This window comes from Mastigoproctus giganteus, chromosome 9 (genome assembly GCF_048544385.1).
Source record: "Mastigoproctus giganteus isolate SK-2022 chromosome 9, ASM4854438v1, whole genome shotgun sequence".
NCBI classification, from domain to species: domain Eukaryota; kingdom Metazoa; phylum Arthropoda; class Arachnida; order Uropygi; family Thelyphonidae; genus Mastigoproctus; species Mastigoproctus giganteus.
The window spans coordinates 130157118-130169809 of record NC_143583.1 but is presented as its reverse complement, the minus strand read 5'-3'; the positions used below and the strand labels follow the sequence as shown (position 1 = coordinate 130169809).

Below are 12692 nucleotides of genomic sequence, written 5' to 3'. Positions count from 1 at the left end.
TTGTACAACCACAATATTCTATTCCTCTTTGTATCACAGTTTTGGATGTACTTTGGACATGATCATGTTCCTGAGGCAGTTAAAAAAAAAGTATGTAAAGAACCACTAAAATCACACCGAAAATTGGAAAGTGTAATCATCTACCATACCTCTGAGAAGGGAGCCAGCTACTGTATTCTCCGTTTGGTGTATTCAACACCAGGGTAAATTTTATAAACAGTAGTACTTATCTGAATTACATCATTACTGTAGATTTGCAATTTCTTCCCTATCTTACCTCAACTAGAAATGCAATAGACAAATATGTAAATGAAATGCTAATTTCATGTGGACACTCGCAAAGGTAAATCTCTACTCCTGAGAGAGAGAGAGAGAGAGAGAGAGAGAGAGAGAGAGAGAATGACAAAAGCAGTGGGTGATTACATCCAAGGCCTAACACTTCTGGGACCTTGCAGCTGAAAAATTTTAATCCCAGCATATATAAGTATCCAGAAATTCATTTAACTTTAAATCTTAGAATATCCACTACAAAATGTACATTAATTAAAATGCAACCTTATTATATTTTTAAGAAATGAAACCTTCTGTCCTTAAAATATACTTTTAATGTAATATTACTATATGTACTGAAATATAAAATTTTTCGAAATTGGCAATTTCGTGTAGTGAACATGCTAACAAACAAGGCATTGCTTACAAACAGACCAATTTACATTATGGTAGTACTGTAAACAGGAGAGGGACTGCTAAGATGAACAAAGCTCCACATAAGTGTAATGTCATGTGGTCACCTTTATTTGGTTTCAATTTTGTTTTATTTCACATGTTCCTTTCTTTACTCTAAGTAAAATTTCAATATATGGAAATTTCAATATATATGGAGGGGAATGCCAGAGGTGTATTCAACTCTGGCAGTAAGCTAGAGAATCTTGTAATAACTGAGAGTAAAGTGGAGGAGAAACTGTTGAAGATAAACACAAGAAAGGAACTGGGGTGGATGGGATCTATCCAGTTATATTAAAGGAGGCAGCAAAGGAAGTAAGCAAACCCTTAGCCATAATTATGAGAGCTTCCTTGGACTCAGGGGAGGTACCCATGGACTGGAGATGTGCAAATGTGACCCCAATTCACAAAGGAGGATCAAAAGCTGACACAAGTAATTATAGACCTGTGAGTTTAGCTTCTGTTCCCGGATAACTAATGGAGGCACTGGTTAAAGAAGCACTGCAGGATCATCTAGACAAGACTTCAGTTATAGCTCGGACCCAGCATGGTTTTGTTAAGGGGAAGTCTTGCCTGACCAATTTGATTGGATACTATGATGCAGTCACAAAAGAACTGGATGCAGGGAATAACTTTGATATTATATACTTATATCTTAGAAAGGCTTTTGATACTGTTGCACATGGAAGACTGCTGCACAAATTGGAGCAGTGTGGCATTGGAGGCAAATTGCTGCTATGGTTGAGGGGGAGAAGACAGAGAGTGGTAATCAATGGACACTGCTCATCGTGGACAAATGTTATTAGTGGAGTCCCTCAGGGTTCAGTATTGGGTCCATTATTGTTTTCTGTATTTATAAATGATATTGATGATGGTATATCAAGCTTAATGTCCAAGTTTGCAGACGATACGAAGATTGGCAGGGTTGTCAAGGACACTACTGACACTATGCTGCTGCAACAGGATCGGGAAAAGTTGAGCAGATGGGCTGAGAGGTGGCAAATGAAGTTTAACATTGACAAATGTAAAGTACTACATATGGGAAACAGCAACCCCAGAGCAACGTATCAACTCTGTGGTACTACACTGACAGTGGTAGAGAATGAAAGGGACCTGGGGGTGGTTGTGCAGGCAGATATGAAGTTCTCTGAGCAGTGCAGACGGGCTGCAAGAGTAGCTCATGGTGTATTGTCAATGATATATAGGAATTTTTCTAGCAGGGATAAGGAGGTGATTATTCCCTTGTATAAGGCAATGGTCAGGCCACACCTAGAGTACTGTATACAGGCCTGGAGGCCTCATTTCAAGAAGGATGTAGAGCTGCTGGAACGAGTACAGAGAAGGGCAACTAGATTGGTGAATGGGACAAAGGGGTGCTCTTACGAAGAAAGGCTTAAGTTTTGCAAATTACAGTGTCTGTAGACTAGGCACCAGCAAGGTAATCTGATAGAGGTGTATAAAGCCTTGAATGGTTTGAGCATGCTCAATGCTGATGGGATTCTTCCTCTTGCTCAGAATAATCACCTGAGAGGGCATAAATTCAAATTGAGGAAAGACAGATGTAGGATAGACGTCAGGAAATTTGCCTTTAGCCAGCGGGTGGTTGGTTGGTGGAACAGAGTTCCATCCCTTGTCGTGGAAGTTGATAGCCTAAATAAGTTTAAGGCTCAGCTGGACAGGTACTTCGAACGAACAGAGGGGTGAAGTGGTTATTTTTTATTTATTTATTTATTATTATTATTATTTATTTATTTTTTTTTTTTTTTGGCTGATGCTGCATAAGCTTGCTTTCTTGCATCAAATGCCTCTACTAATGCTAATGCTAATATTTAGTTGCCTTGCATTGCAATAGTAATTTTCTAAAAAAACATGCAGAATTAAATCTGTTTAAGTGAGATGGCTAGTTTTAAAAGAGGTTGTGATGCAGGAAGGAAATGTGAATCTGGGGCAACTAAAAGAAAAAGGAAAGGTGAATTGGAGAAGAAGGAACAAGAGTTAAGCAGATCACTTCTGAAATTTTTGAAAAGAAGTGATGGTGAAGAACATCTAGAGATCAACAGTGAATCTTCCAATTAAATGCGAAAAAGTAATTAAATGCGAAAAAGTAATTAAATGAGAGTTGAGAAAAACTACAGAATGCACATTTGTAGTAAACTGAAGTGAATTGAAAGAACCTTTATCACTAAAAGGAGAAGTCAGTTTAACAGTAACTGAGGAAAATAAAAATGGGATATCTCGTGCAAACATCGGAATCTCATGGATGCGAGCAAAGTGAACATGAAAAATGTTCCTTTTAGAGGGAATGGTTGTGTAAAATTGTTTTTTTTTTTTTTTCTTTTTGCTGATGCTGCAAAGCTCATATGCTTGCTTTCTTGCATCACATGCCTCTATTACTATTATTACTATTACTATCCTTTTAAGTGATACTAATCATAGCATATTGATGTGGGATGTATTCAAAGAAATAACTACTATCAAGGGTAAAGGGACAAGTTTTTTTGTTTATGCAAAGTTGATTATGATGGACTCAGGCATTTTAAAAAGTGGGACTCAGACACTTTTTTTTTAAAATCTCTAAGTCTCACTGAAAAAAGTGGTTAAAAATGAGCTGAAAGGTCATTAGCATTAGTAGAGGCATATGATGCAAAAAAGCAAGCTTATATAACATCAGCCAAATAAAAAAAACAAAAAAATCCCTCCCATTTCACCCATTCCTTCACTCCAAATGCTTGACTATAATGAGTCCAGATATTTTTTTAATGTCTGAGCTCATTATAATCACCTTTGAGCCCATTTTTAACTGCACTTTTAGTGGGATCAAGTGATGTTACAAAAAAATGTAAATACCAAATGAGAAGTGTTCAGAGAATCACTGAACACCAATGTTTTATCGTTACTTTTATACCAACTAAGAGATGTTAAAATTTTTGATCAAACAGGTATCAAATGAACTGATGAGCCTATTCTGCAGAGGGAAAAAATGTGTAGAATAATTATAAATTATCAAGGAATACAGAATCCTATAATAAGTAGAAACCAGTGTGTGTAATCAGGTTACTCGGGCAGTTAGACAATTAAGGCAGATTATGAGAATGTTTTGGATAAGAGTACAAATAAAAGCATCAAGGAGTTCTTTGCATATGCTTACAATAGAAGGAAAGGGATGAATCACATTGGTTCACTCAATATGAATGGTATAGCTGGTGATGATACTGTATAGATTGTTGATAAACTGAATAAATATTTTACATCTACATTCACATATTTAATGATTTTAGAGATGGAATTACTAGAAATCTGTCTAGTAGTAGTAGTAGTAGTAGTCGTCGTAGTTATAGTGGCAAATGGTGCAAGAAAGCAAGCTTATATAGCATCAGCAAAAAAAAAAAAAAAATCTCTACAATATTTCTCCCTTCCCCACCCTCCAAGAATTTATCTAGTTCCTCCTTGAACCATCCACTTCCACAACAACAGGTGTGGGAGCTTGTTCCAACAATCAACCACCAGCTAGCTGAAGGCAAACTTCCACACTATCCAGCAACTATCCTTCCTCAATTTAAATTTATGTTCCCTGATGTGTGTAGTCTTAGCAAGAGGAAGAAGAGTTCAGTGAAGTATTACACTGTTCTACAAAAAAATTCTTTGAATTTGTTTCCTTTCTTAAAATAGGCAAACTTTACTAATTTTGGGTTGAGAAAAATTAATATGACTTCAGAAATTTTTTATTAGCTCTAGTTTTTGAGATACAATACTTTTGCTATTGTCTAAGAATATAGTAATTTCAGTAGTAGTCAGAGTTAAAAGTAATATTAACCCCTTCCCAGAAAATTTTTTTCTGTAAATGTGCCGTAATGGATCTACTTTTTTTATTTTACAGATTAAAAGTATGCATCATGCGAATACTCATTGTGTAGTATTTTGTGTTTTTTATTAATTTTTTCATATAAAATACATAGGAGTAATTAACCCATTTGGGCTATCCCAAGTTATCTCGTGTACGCCAAAAAGTGTGCAAATTATACAGATTTTTTTAATAAATTAGCACTTGAGCTAAAAGAAAGAAAGGCACAGAAAAAGTCTTTATTACTCATTATATAAATAAATTTAAAAAATCAAGTGGAATGCACAAGTAGTAACCTCCTGCCACAAGCAGTAATCGCGAACTAACTACATTCTGACACACGGCTGCCACAAGTGGACAGGCGAGGTAAGCATTGCTTACGGGCGGCAGTTCAAGAGGGCACTGAAATATTTTTCAATATTGTTTTTGTGAATTATTTTCATGGGTTCAGTATTCTGCATTTAGGATCGCAAATTATATTTTGCTTATTGGCGGCACAGGAACACGCGCTACTGTTCTGACATTGCTCTACAATATAAGTAAAACGAAAGCCAGTCATTTGCTGCCAGGCATAAGAAAATCCTGAGAAAACTCGGGATTTACCTGCCTAATGCAAAATTAGCCAGAGAAAATATGTTTCAATCCTAAATTTTGAGGTATTATTGTTTGCTTTGGGTATTATTGTATCCCGAGATATTTCGTGTAGTTCCACATAACTTTTAAAACTAAAAACGAGATATCTCGGGATAATCCATGAAGTGGTTAAAATAATCTCATATAACAAGAACACAAGAAAACTGCACAGGAACTGAAAGTACTTTCTCAAAATGTGGCCTATTCATGACAGCGCCTTCTTTTCGCTTGTATTCCACTTCCGGGGAATCTCTTGTTACTGTCCAACAGTAGTTAGTAAGCATAGAAACATTCCACCTACCCTGATATTCTTTCCATTGCTGAAATGTTTTGGTGGAATCGGTCACTGCATTCATCGTTCACTGCACCACAGTTATTAGAGAAGAAGTCCAGATGAGAGTCAAGAAAGTGGATTTTCAGTGACATGTTGCAGCCTAATTGACGATACTTTTCTAGAAGGTTGTTTGCAGTCTCAACATAGTTTCCAGCTCTTCAGTTTCCCAGAAACTGAAAAGCTGGACAAAAGTGTCATGCACAACACTTTTAAAGGCTTCCCAAGCTGCATTCTCATTACCTTGGAGGACTCGCTCAAAGTTTTCATCCTTTAAAAGCTCACGAATTTGCGGACCAAGAAAGATTCCTTCCTTAACCTTAGCATCACTGAACAATGGAAATTGTCCTCTCAGGTGCTTGAAAGCTTCTCCATCTTGGTTCATCCCCTTAACAAAGTTCTTCATGAGTTCCAGTTTGATGTGTAAAGGGGGCAGAAGAATTTTGCTTCAATCAACCAGAGGATTGTGCTGGACATTTTTTTTTTTTTTGGGGCACAGATTTTCCCTTATAGGCCAGACTTTTCTCTTGTAGTGTGAGGACTTAGCTTGACTATCCCACTCACACAGGAAACAGCACTTTGTGTATCCCAACTGCATGCCCAGCAGTATTGTAATCACCTTCAGGTCTTCACAGATCTGCCATTGGTGGTCTTTGTACTTCATTGCCTCCAGAATTAATTTCATATTCTCATATGTCTCCTTCATGTGGACATATGAAGGACCATCATTCCTCACACTGTTCCCATCTTCATCAGACTCCAAAGTGTACTCCTCTGGAGGGTGAGGTACAGGCAGACCATCCCCATGTGCTACTGGTTGGATAGCTGATGGAATGTTATGGTATTCCACAGTCCACTTCCCTTTTTTTTGACATACCATGCTGAAGAGGAGGCACCATGCAGAAATAACAGTCATTTACATGATTTGAAGGCTTCCTCCAAATCATTGGGATGGCAAAAGGCATTGAACATTCTTTGTTATTCGACCATCCACAGAGATTTACAGCACATGTGTTGCAGAAAATATGAGGTGCCCAGGGTTTGTCTTCATCCCCTACCTTACAGCCAAAATAATGGTAGTAGGCTGTCTTCACAAGTGGAGTCAATTGGTGTTTCTTAGTGGAAAATGTCACATCACCACACCCATGACAAAAATTGTCAACACTGTTAACACATTTACATGGCATCCTGACTTTTTACGTAATTTTTGTCCATAAACCTGAAAAAGAAAAAGAAATGAACGTCACTGATAACATCACTTGCAAGGTAAATGATACACAGAAATACAAAAAAACAAAACAAAAAAGAAATACAAAAAAAAAAACAAAAAAGAAATACAAAAAAAAAAACATGCCGTTTCGGTTCCTGTTTCAGTGTTGCCAACCTATCTATTCTCTAGACTCCAAAATTCCCTAGTTTTCACACACATAACAAAAATTGCTAACACTGTTAACACATTTACGTGACATCCTGGCTTTTTACGTAATTTTGGTCCATAAACCTGAAAAAAAAAAAAAAAAGAAATGAACATCACTCATAACATCACTTGCAACGTAAATGATACACAGAAATACAAAAAAAGAAAAAACAAATACAAAAAAAAACATGGCTTATCGGTTCCTGTTTCAGTGTTACCACCCTATCTATTCTCTAGCCTCCAAAATTCCCTAGTATTCATCAATATTCCCCTAAATCATAAAAGGGGCTATATCATGGAACCTAGAGCTAACTAAGAGTTTTAAATGTTATATTCATTTTTCTTATGCTGAAATTAAGAAGAATTGACTATTTTCAAGCCAGAAACATTTTTGGTGTTGACCATGATGCAAGAAAGCAAGTTTATATAGCATCAGCTTAAAAAAAAAAAAAAAAAAAATCTTCCTATATCACCTGTCTGTCTCTTCTAATAATTTTTCTAGTTCCTCTTTAAAATTATTCACCCACTTCCACAGCACTGGATGCAATTTTTGTTCCAGTGATCAACTACCCACTGGATAGTTGATCATTTTGAAAAAAAAATCTGATAGATTTTTTTTTCCAAGTGGCTGTCCCAGTTGGAGTCTGTTATTGGGTGATGCTGCCAAATCATCAGTAGGGTGAACAGTTTTTTGCTTAATACAAAGAATATACACACTCTTTTTCTTTATCTCTCTGAATAGAAGGATGATTTTGAACCAAAAATTACAAATATCTTTGAATCCTCTTTCCAAAACACAATGGTAATGCAGATTGGATCATGTCATTGCTATGCAGTTTCAGTTAGATGAAGCTGTTTAAAACCATCATGGCATGTGTGATGATTCAGCAACCATTAGTGAGTATGAATCAGCTTTAAGTTAAATATCAAATGGTGTGTTATTCTGGGATTATTGCTATTCAAATACAGCACCTTGGATTTATAAATGTTTAACCTCATTTGTCACTTTTCAGCTCATCTGCCTAATTTATCCCGGTGTTGTTAGAGTAGGCAAAACTTAGACATTAAACTTACACACACACACACACACACACACACACACACACACACACACACACACACACACACACACACACACACAGGCAAAAAAAATAGGAACCTTTATTCATTATCAAATCTGGCTGCCTTTGTTTCAAATAACTGCAAGTGTTCACGGATTCTGTAAGGTGTTTTTGTCTAATTTTAACCCAATCAATTTCTTCCAGCAAAATATCATGCAGCTACAACAAAGTTGAAGGAAGAGAACTTTATTGCAGAATAACTCTCTTCACCATATATCCCATACATTCTCAATAACATTGAGATCAGATGAATATGGGGACCAGGGAAGATGGTGTAAATCCTTGTCATGTTCTCTGAACCATTCTGGCACAATGCGCTATTGCATTGTCATCCATAAGGTGGCCATCACCTTCAGGATAAAAGTGTAATATTGGAGGATGCAGTAGAGCTGATACAAAATTCAAGCACTCCCTGGATGACTTTCAACCTTTCACTGGTATCAGTGGACTTAGTCTGTGCCAACAAAATATTACCCACACCATGATACCACCTCTAGATGCTTGGGTTGTCTTAACAAGGCAAGTAGGCTCCACCACTTTGTGAGGTTCTCGTCACACTCTCTGTGTACCATCAGTGCAAAAGTGTATCACGATTCATCTGACCACATGACTTTGTTCCACTGTCCAATTGCGACATTCTTGGTAACACTGAAAGCGGATTTTTCTGTTTTTCTCTGAAACAAGTGGCTTCCAAGTGGACAGTTGAATGCCAATACCCAATTTCTTCAATTCTCTATGCATGATATGGGTAATAGGGAAATTCTGGGCTTGGCTGTGCACTGGATGTCCTATTTTTCCATACAGTATTCCTTAGGGTGTGACAGCTTTGCTCATGAAGTATTATTTTTTTGCAACGTTTGCACCTTTCAGATGTGGAAGAACTTGCTTCCCAGTCATTAAAAACCTTTGAAATGTATGTATTTTGGGAAACCAGTTATGTCTTTTGTTTCTTGAATCATGGTTCTTGCTAAACATGCACCCATGAAAACCCTTTTCAAAGTCTGATAGATCGTGCATTTTCTCCATTCTGGCTTCAGATTACTACAGTCTTTATACTCAACAAGCCAACATGTCATAACTCCACATCACAGTTTTCTTTGCATCTATTCATCTATTGCTTTTATTTGCATTTCTTCTGTCTGCAACTGTCATCTGAACAGAGGGGTTTACTATCGTTATAATTAATAAATGTTGAAAACAGTAAGGGATCCAACACTGAACTCTCCCGAGGGAATCTTCTAAACGTTAGTCCCTTAAGAGCAGTTACCATGCCGACTGGGCTAGCCAGGTGGGTAAAGTGCCTGCCTGCCTGGTAACTCAGAGGTCGTGGGTTTGAATCCTACCTTGGGCTTGGATCAGAGTAAAATGCAAAAACTTTGGGAGGTGCATTATGGCCACAGAAGCCGATGCGCCAACAACTAACAAAAAAAAAAAAAAAAAAAAAAAACAGTTACCATTAATAACCATTTTCTCTCTCCTGTCACTCAACCATCCCTTTATCCATAGCAATAATTTGTCCCTGATGCTACACTACTACAATTATTGTAGCACTTGTTCAAAAGCTTTGCTAAAATCTAGGTATTTTAGAGTTGTTTAGCTCATTCATTTTTTAGCTCATATTATTTTTGTTTGAAAATAGAATTGTTTTTCTAATAACTGAAAGATATTTCTGGTCAAAATTAATATGTAATTTAAATATTGTATTCTTTAATATAGTTATTTTATTTTCATATAGTAAACCATGATGCTGCCTTTCAAAAGCGCATAAAACTTGAATATGAAGATATCTCACCATGTCTAATAGAGTGCTTCAAAAACTGGGAGATTGCCTTCGATGACAAAAAGGAGTCAAAGATTGACATCACAGTTCTTGAAGAAAATGTTAAAAAAGGTTTGTATGTGTGTGCTTTTTATTATTGTACTATTATTTATAAATTCATAATAATTGTTCATAATTGATAATTATGAACAATTATTATACTTATTTTACAATAAACTTGTAAAATAAGTAGGGGAGGAAACAATTATATTCTTGATTCGAGGTTTCCAGCCATTAAATAGGTTCTTCAGATTATTGATCCTAACTCCAATGTTCTATGTTACTATGGGATTATTTTTAGTTTGTAAGAGAAGTTATAGTATAGTACCATACTGTAATAGTATTCTGTTCTTACCAAAGAAAAACATCCAGTGAAGCAGCTATGTTGTCATTTAAAAAATTTTAATGAATGTTTTTGTCAGATTATTAGAAGTTATCTGAGAAGTGAGGTAATGAAATCATTGAATTATTGGCCAATTTTACTGATGTGTCTGGGTTTCAATATACAGTGAGGAAAGAACTCATGAACAAAGGCAAATTGTTAACACCACTAAGGAAGCTGCCAAAATGAATTTGCATTACTGAGTGGCTAACAAGGTACAGTATTGTCTGATGATTTCACAATCAGTGATACATAGAAAAGTCCATGCCTACTTTTTTTGTAATGATTACCCTACATTTTTGCAAGCAACAGTGTATAATTTACTGTAATCTTGGCTTTGTACAATACCTGAGACACTTCATACAGTGTTGCTGTCAAAATGCAACACCAACCAACAATGAATGTATGTTTTACACATTGTAAAATATATATGTTGCTGGCCTATTTGTTGCAAACTTGACATTATAACAGTGGTGTTGATGATGATTTGGTTTTTAATGGCATATTGACAGCTGAGGCCGTTATGCGCCAAGTCAGAATAAAGCCAATACAAAATTATAACAGAGGTAAAAGTCCTTTTTCTCAAGTGATTGTACATGTGTTTAAATATTTTTGGTCATATTGTGTCCTACATATGCATTTGCATGCACATATGTTTGTGTCAATACAATAGTGAAACAACTCTTGGGTTGCAATTAAAAGTTTTGAGCCCCCTGTGTGAATAGTTCAAATAATTGCACATTAAATTATCTTCATTAACTAACACAGAGAAGTGTTCTTACTCATCAGTTTGTTGGCCTACATTTTGGCCAACAAACTGATTGGTCAAAATATTTTTACTACATTGCAAAAGTAATGTAGTAAATACTACATTACTTTTGCAATGCAAATAATTATTTATTTTTTGAAATCACTTTGAATACAGAAATAGCCTCATTGTTTTTTTTTTTTGTTTAATAGCACATATAATATAAATAAGTGTGAATACAGTAGACTGTTGAAATAAAAAAAAAAAAAAAGTAAACTGCAGCCATTATCAACCCACTACAGGATGGAAGCCTCCTCAACAATTCATGTTGAGGGAAATGGACCATAATATGCCATGCTGGTATAGTGCAGGTTGACCATATTTAGCAGTCAGAGGCTTGAACCCCGGTCTACTCAAAGAGCATGTGCTACTGCACTCCTGCTCCTGACCACTCAGCTCCGGAGGCCTTTTTTGTTGAAATAATGGCACCCCAAATAATGGAACATTCGAGATAACGGCGCATTGAGACCAGATGCATACAGCGCAGATGCCTTGCAGTGCCGAAAGAAGAAAACGGAAAGTCATGTGATTAATGAATTTGTTTGCATTCGTAATTTTGAAAGTGAATTCTTACTGCTATCACTGATTATACCACTGTTTTACATTTATTTTAAATTAAAAACCCCCTCACTATGGCTCCTAAATTTAATAAATCTCATACACAGAAGAAAAGAAGAACATTAAAGCTTAGTGACAAACTCGATATAATCCAAACTATTACATTAAGGTCATCTCAGAAAGTTAATTCATATACCAACGTGTATTGTGTCTGAAAATTACATGTGTTGTCTGGTCAATTTGCCTGTTTTGCTGGGGGAAAAACCCCAGTTTCTGGGGAAAAACATTGCTATCTACACTTGAGACAGACTAACTCAGCCACGGAGTGAAAAAAGCCAATAAGTTCTTCGCATCATCGATGGGATTCAAACCTGGGCCTTTTCCATCCAGTGTGCTACCTGCACAGACTAAACTTGATATAATAAAGAAAATAAAATGGGGTGTAAGTAGGAGTGTATTAACTGCAGAATGTAACATTGGATCGTCAACATGTTTGTTTTTTATGTGCAGTTAATAAAATTGCATTTCTAATCTCTATTTCTTATTTAGCCTCATTATTTCTGCATTAAATATATTAAAAATAAAATTTTCGAGATAACGGAAAAATCAAAATAGCCTTGAATCCCCGAAGGTGTCATTATTCCAAAAGTCTACTGTATGTTGCTGGGCATAATCTAAGTGTAAAAATTTGGAATATCCTGCAAATTACCAGTTCACTGATAGAAACTAATTTTTCAGAGAATTTTTTTCTTCTTTTGCAAAAAGGTGAACTTTCACAACTTTTAGATGTGGACTCCAATTCTGTATTGATTTTGTTCTGTTATGCCATTGATTTTCCACAAGGGGAGCATATGCCCCTATGCCCACCCTGAATACGCCCCTACATCTGATGATGAATAGTTACAAAGCTATGGCTACTTGAATTTTCATAATGGCTATGGAGTATTGAACAGTAAAAAAAAAAAATAAAGAATAAATAATCAGACACATACTATAAATAGGTATGTGTAATAAATTAAACTTATTGTTCCTATTTATTTTTTTTTACCATTAAGAACT

General features: G+C 35.9%; 1 protein-coding gene across 2 annotated transcripts in view; it reads left to right on the top strand.

Moving 5' to 3' along the window:
• Positions 1-12692, top strand: part of LOC150080729 (TBC1 domain family member 1-like) — a 339728-nt gene that overhangs the window by 221473 nt on the left and 105563 nt on the right. For both annotated transcript variants that reach the window (XM_090381763.1, XM_090381761.1), the window contains one exon: positions 9802-9957. In XM_090381763.1, coding sequence (XP_090237889.1) covers positions 9802-9957 — 156 coding nt within the window. The remainder of the gene's footprint in view (positions 1-9801; positions 9958-12692) is intronic.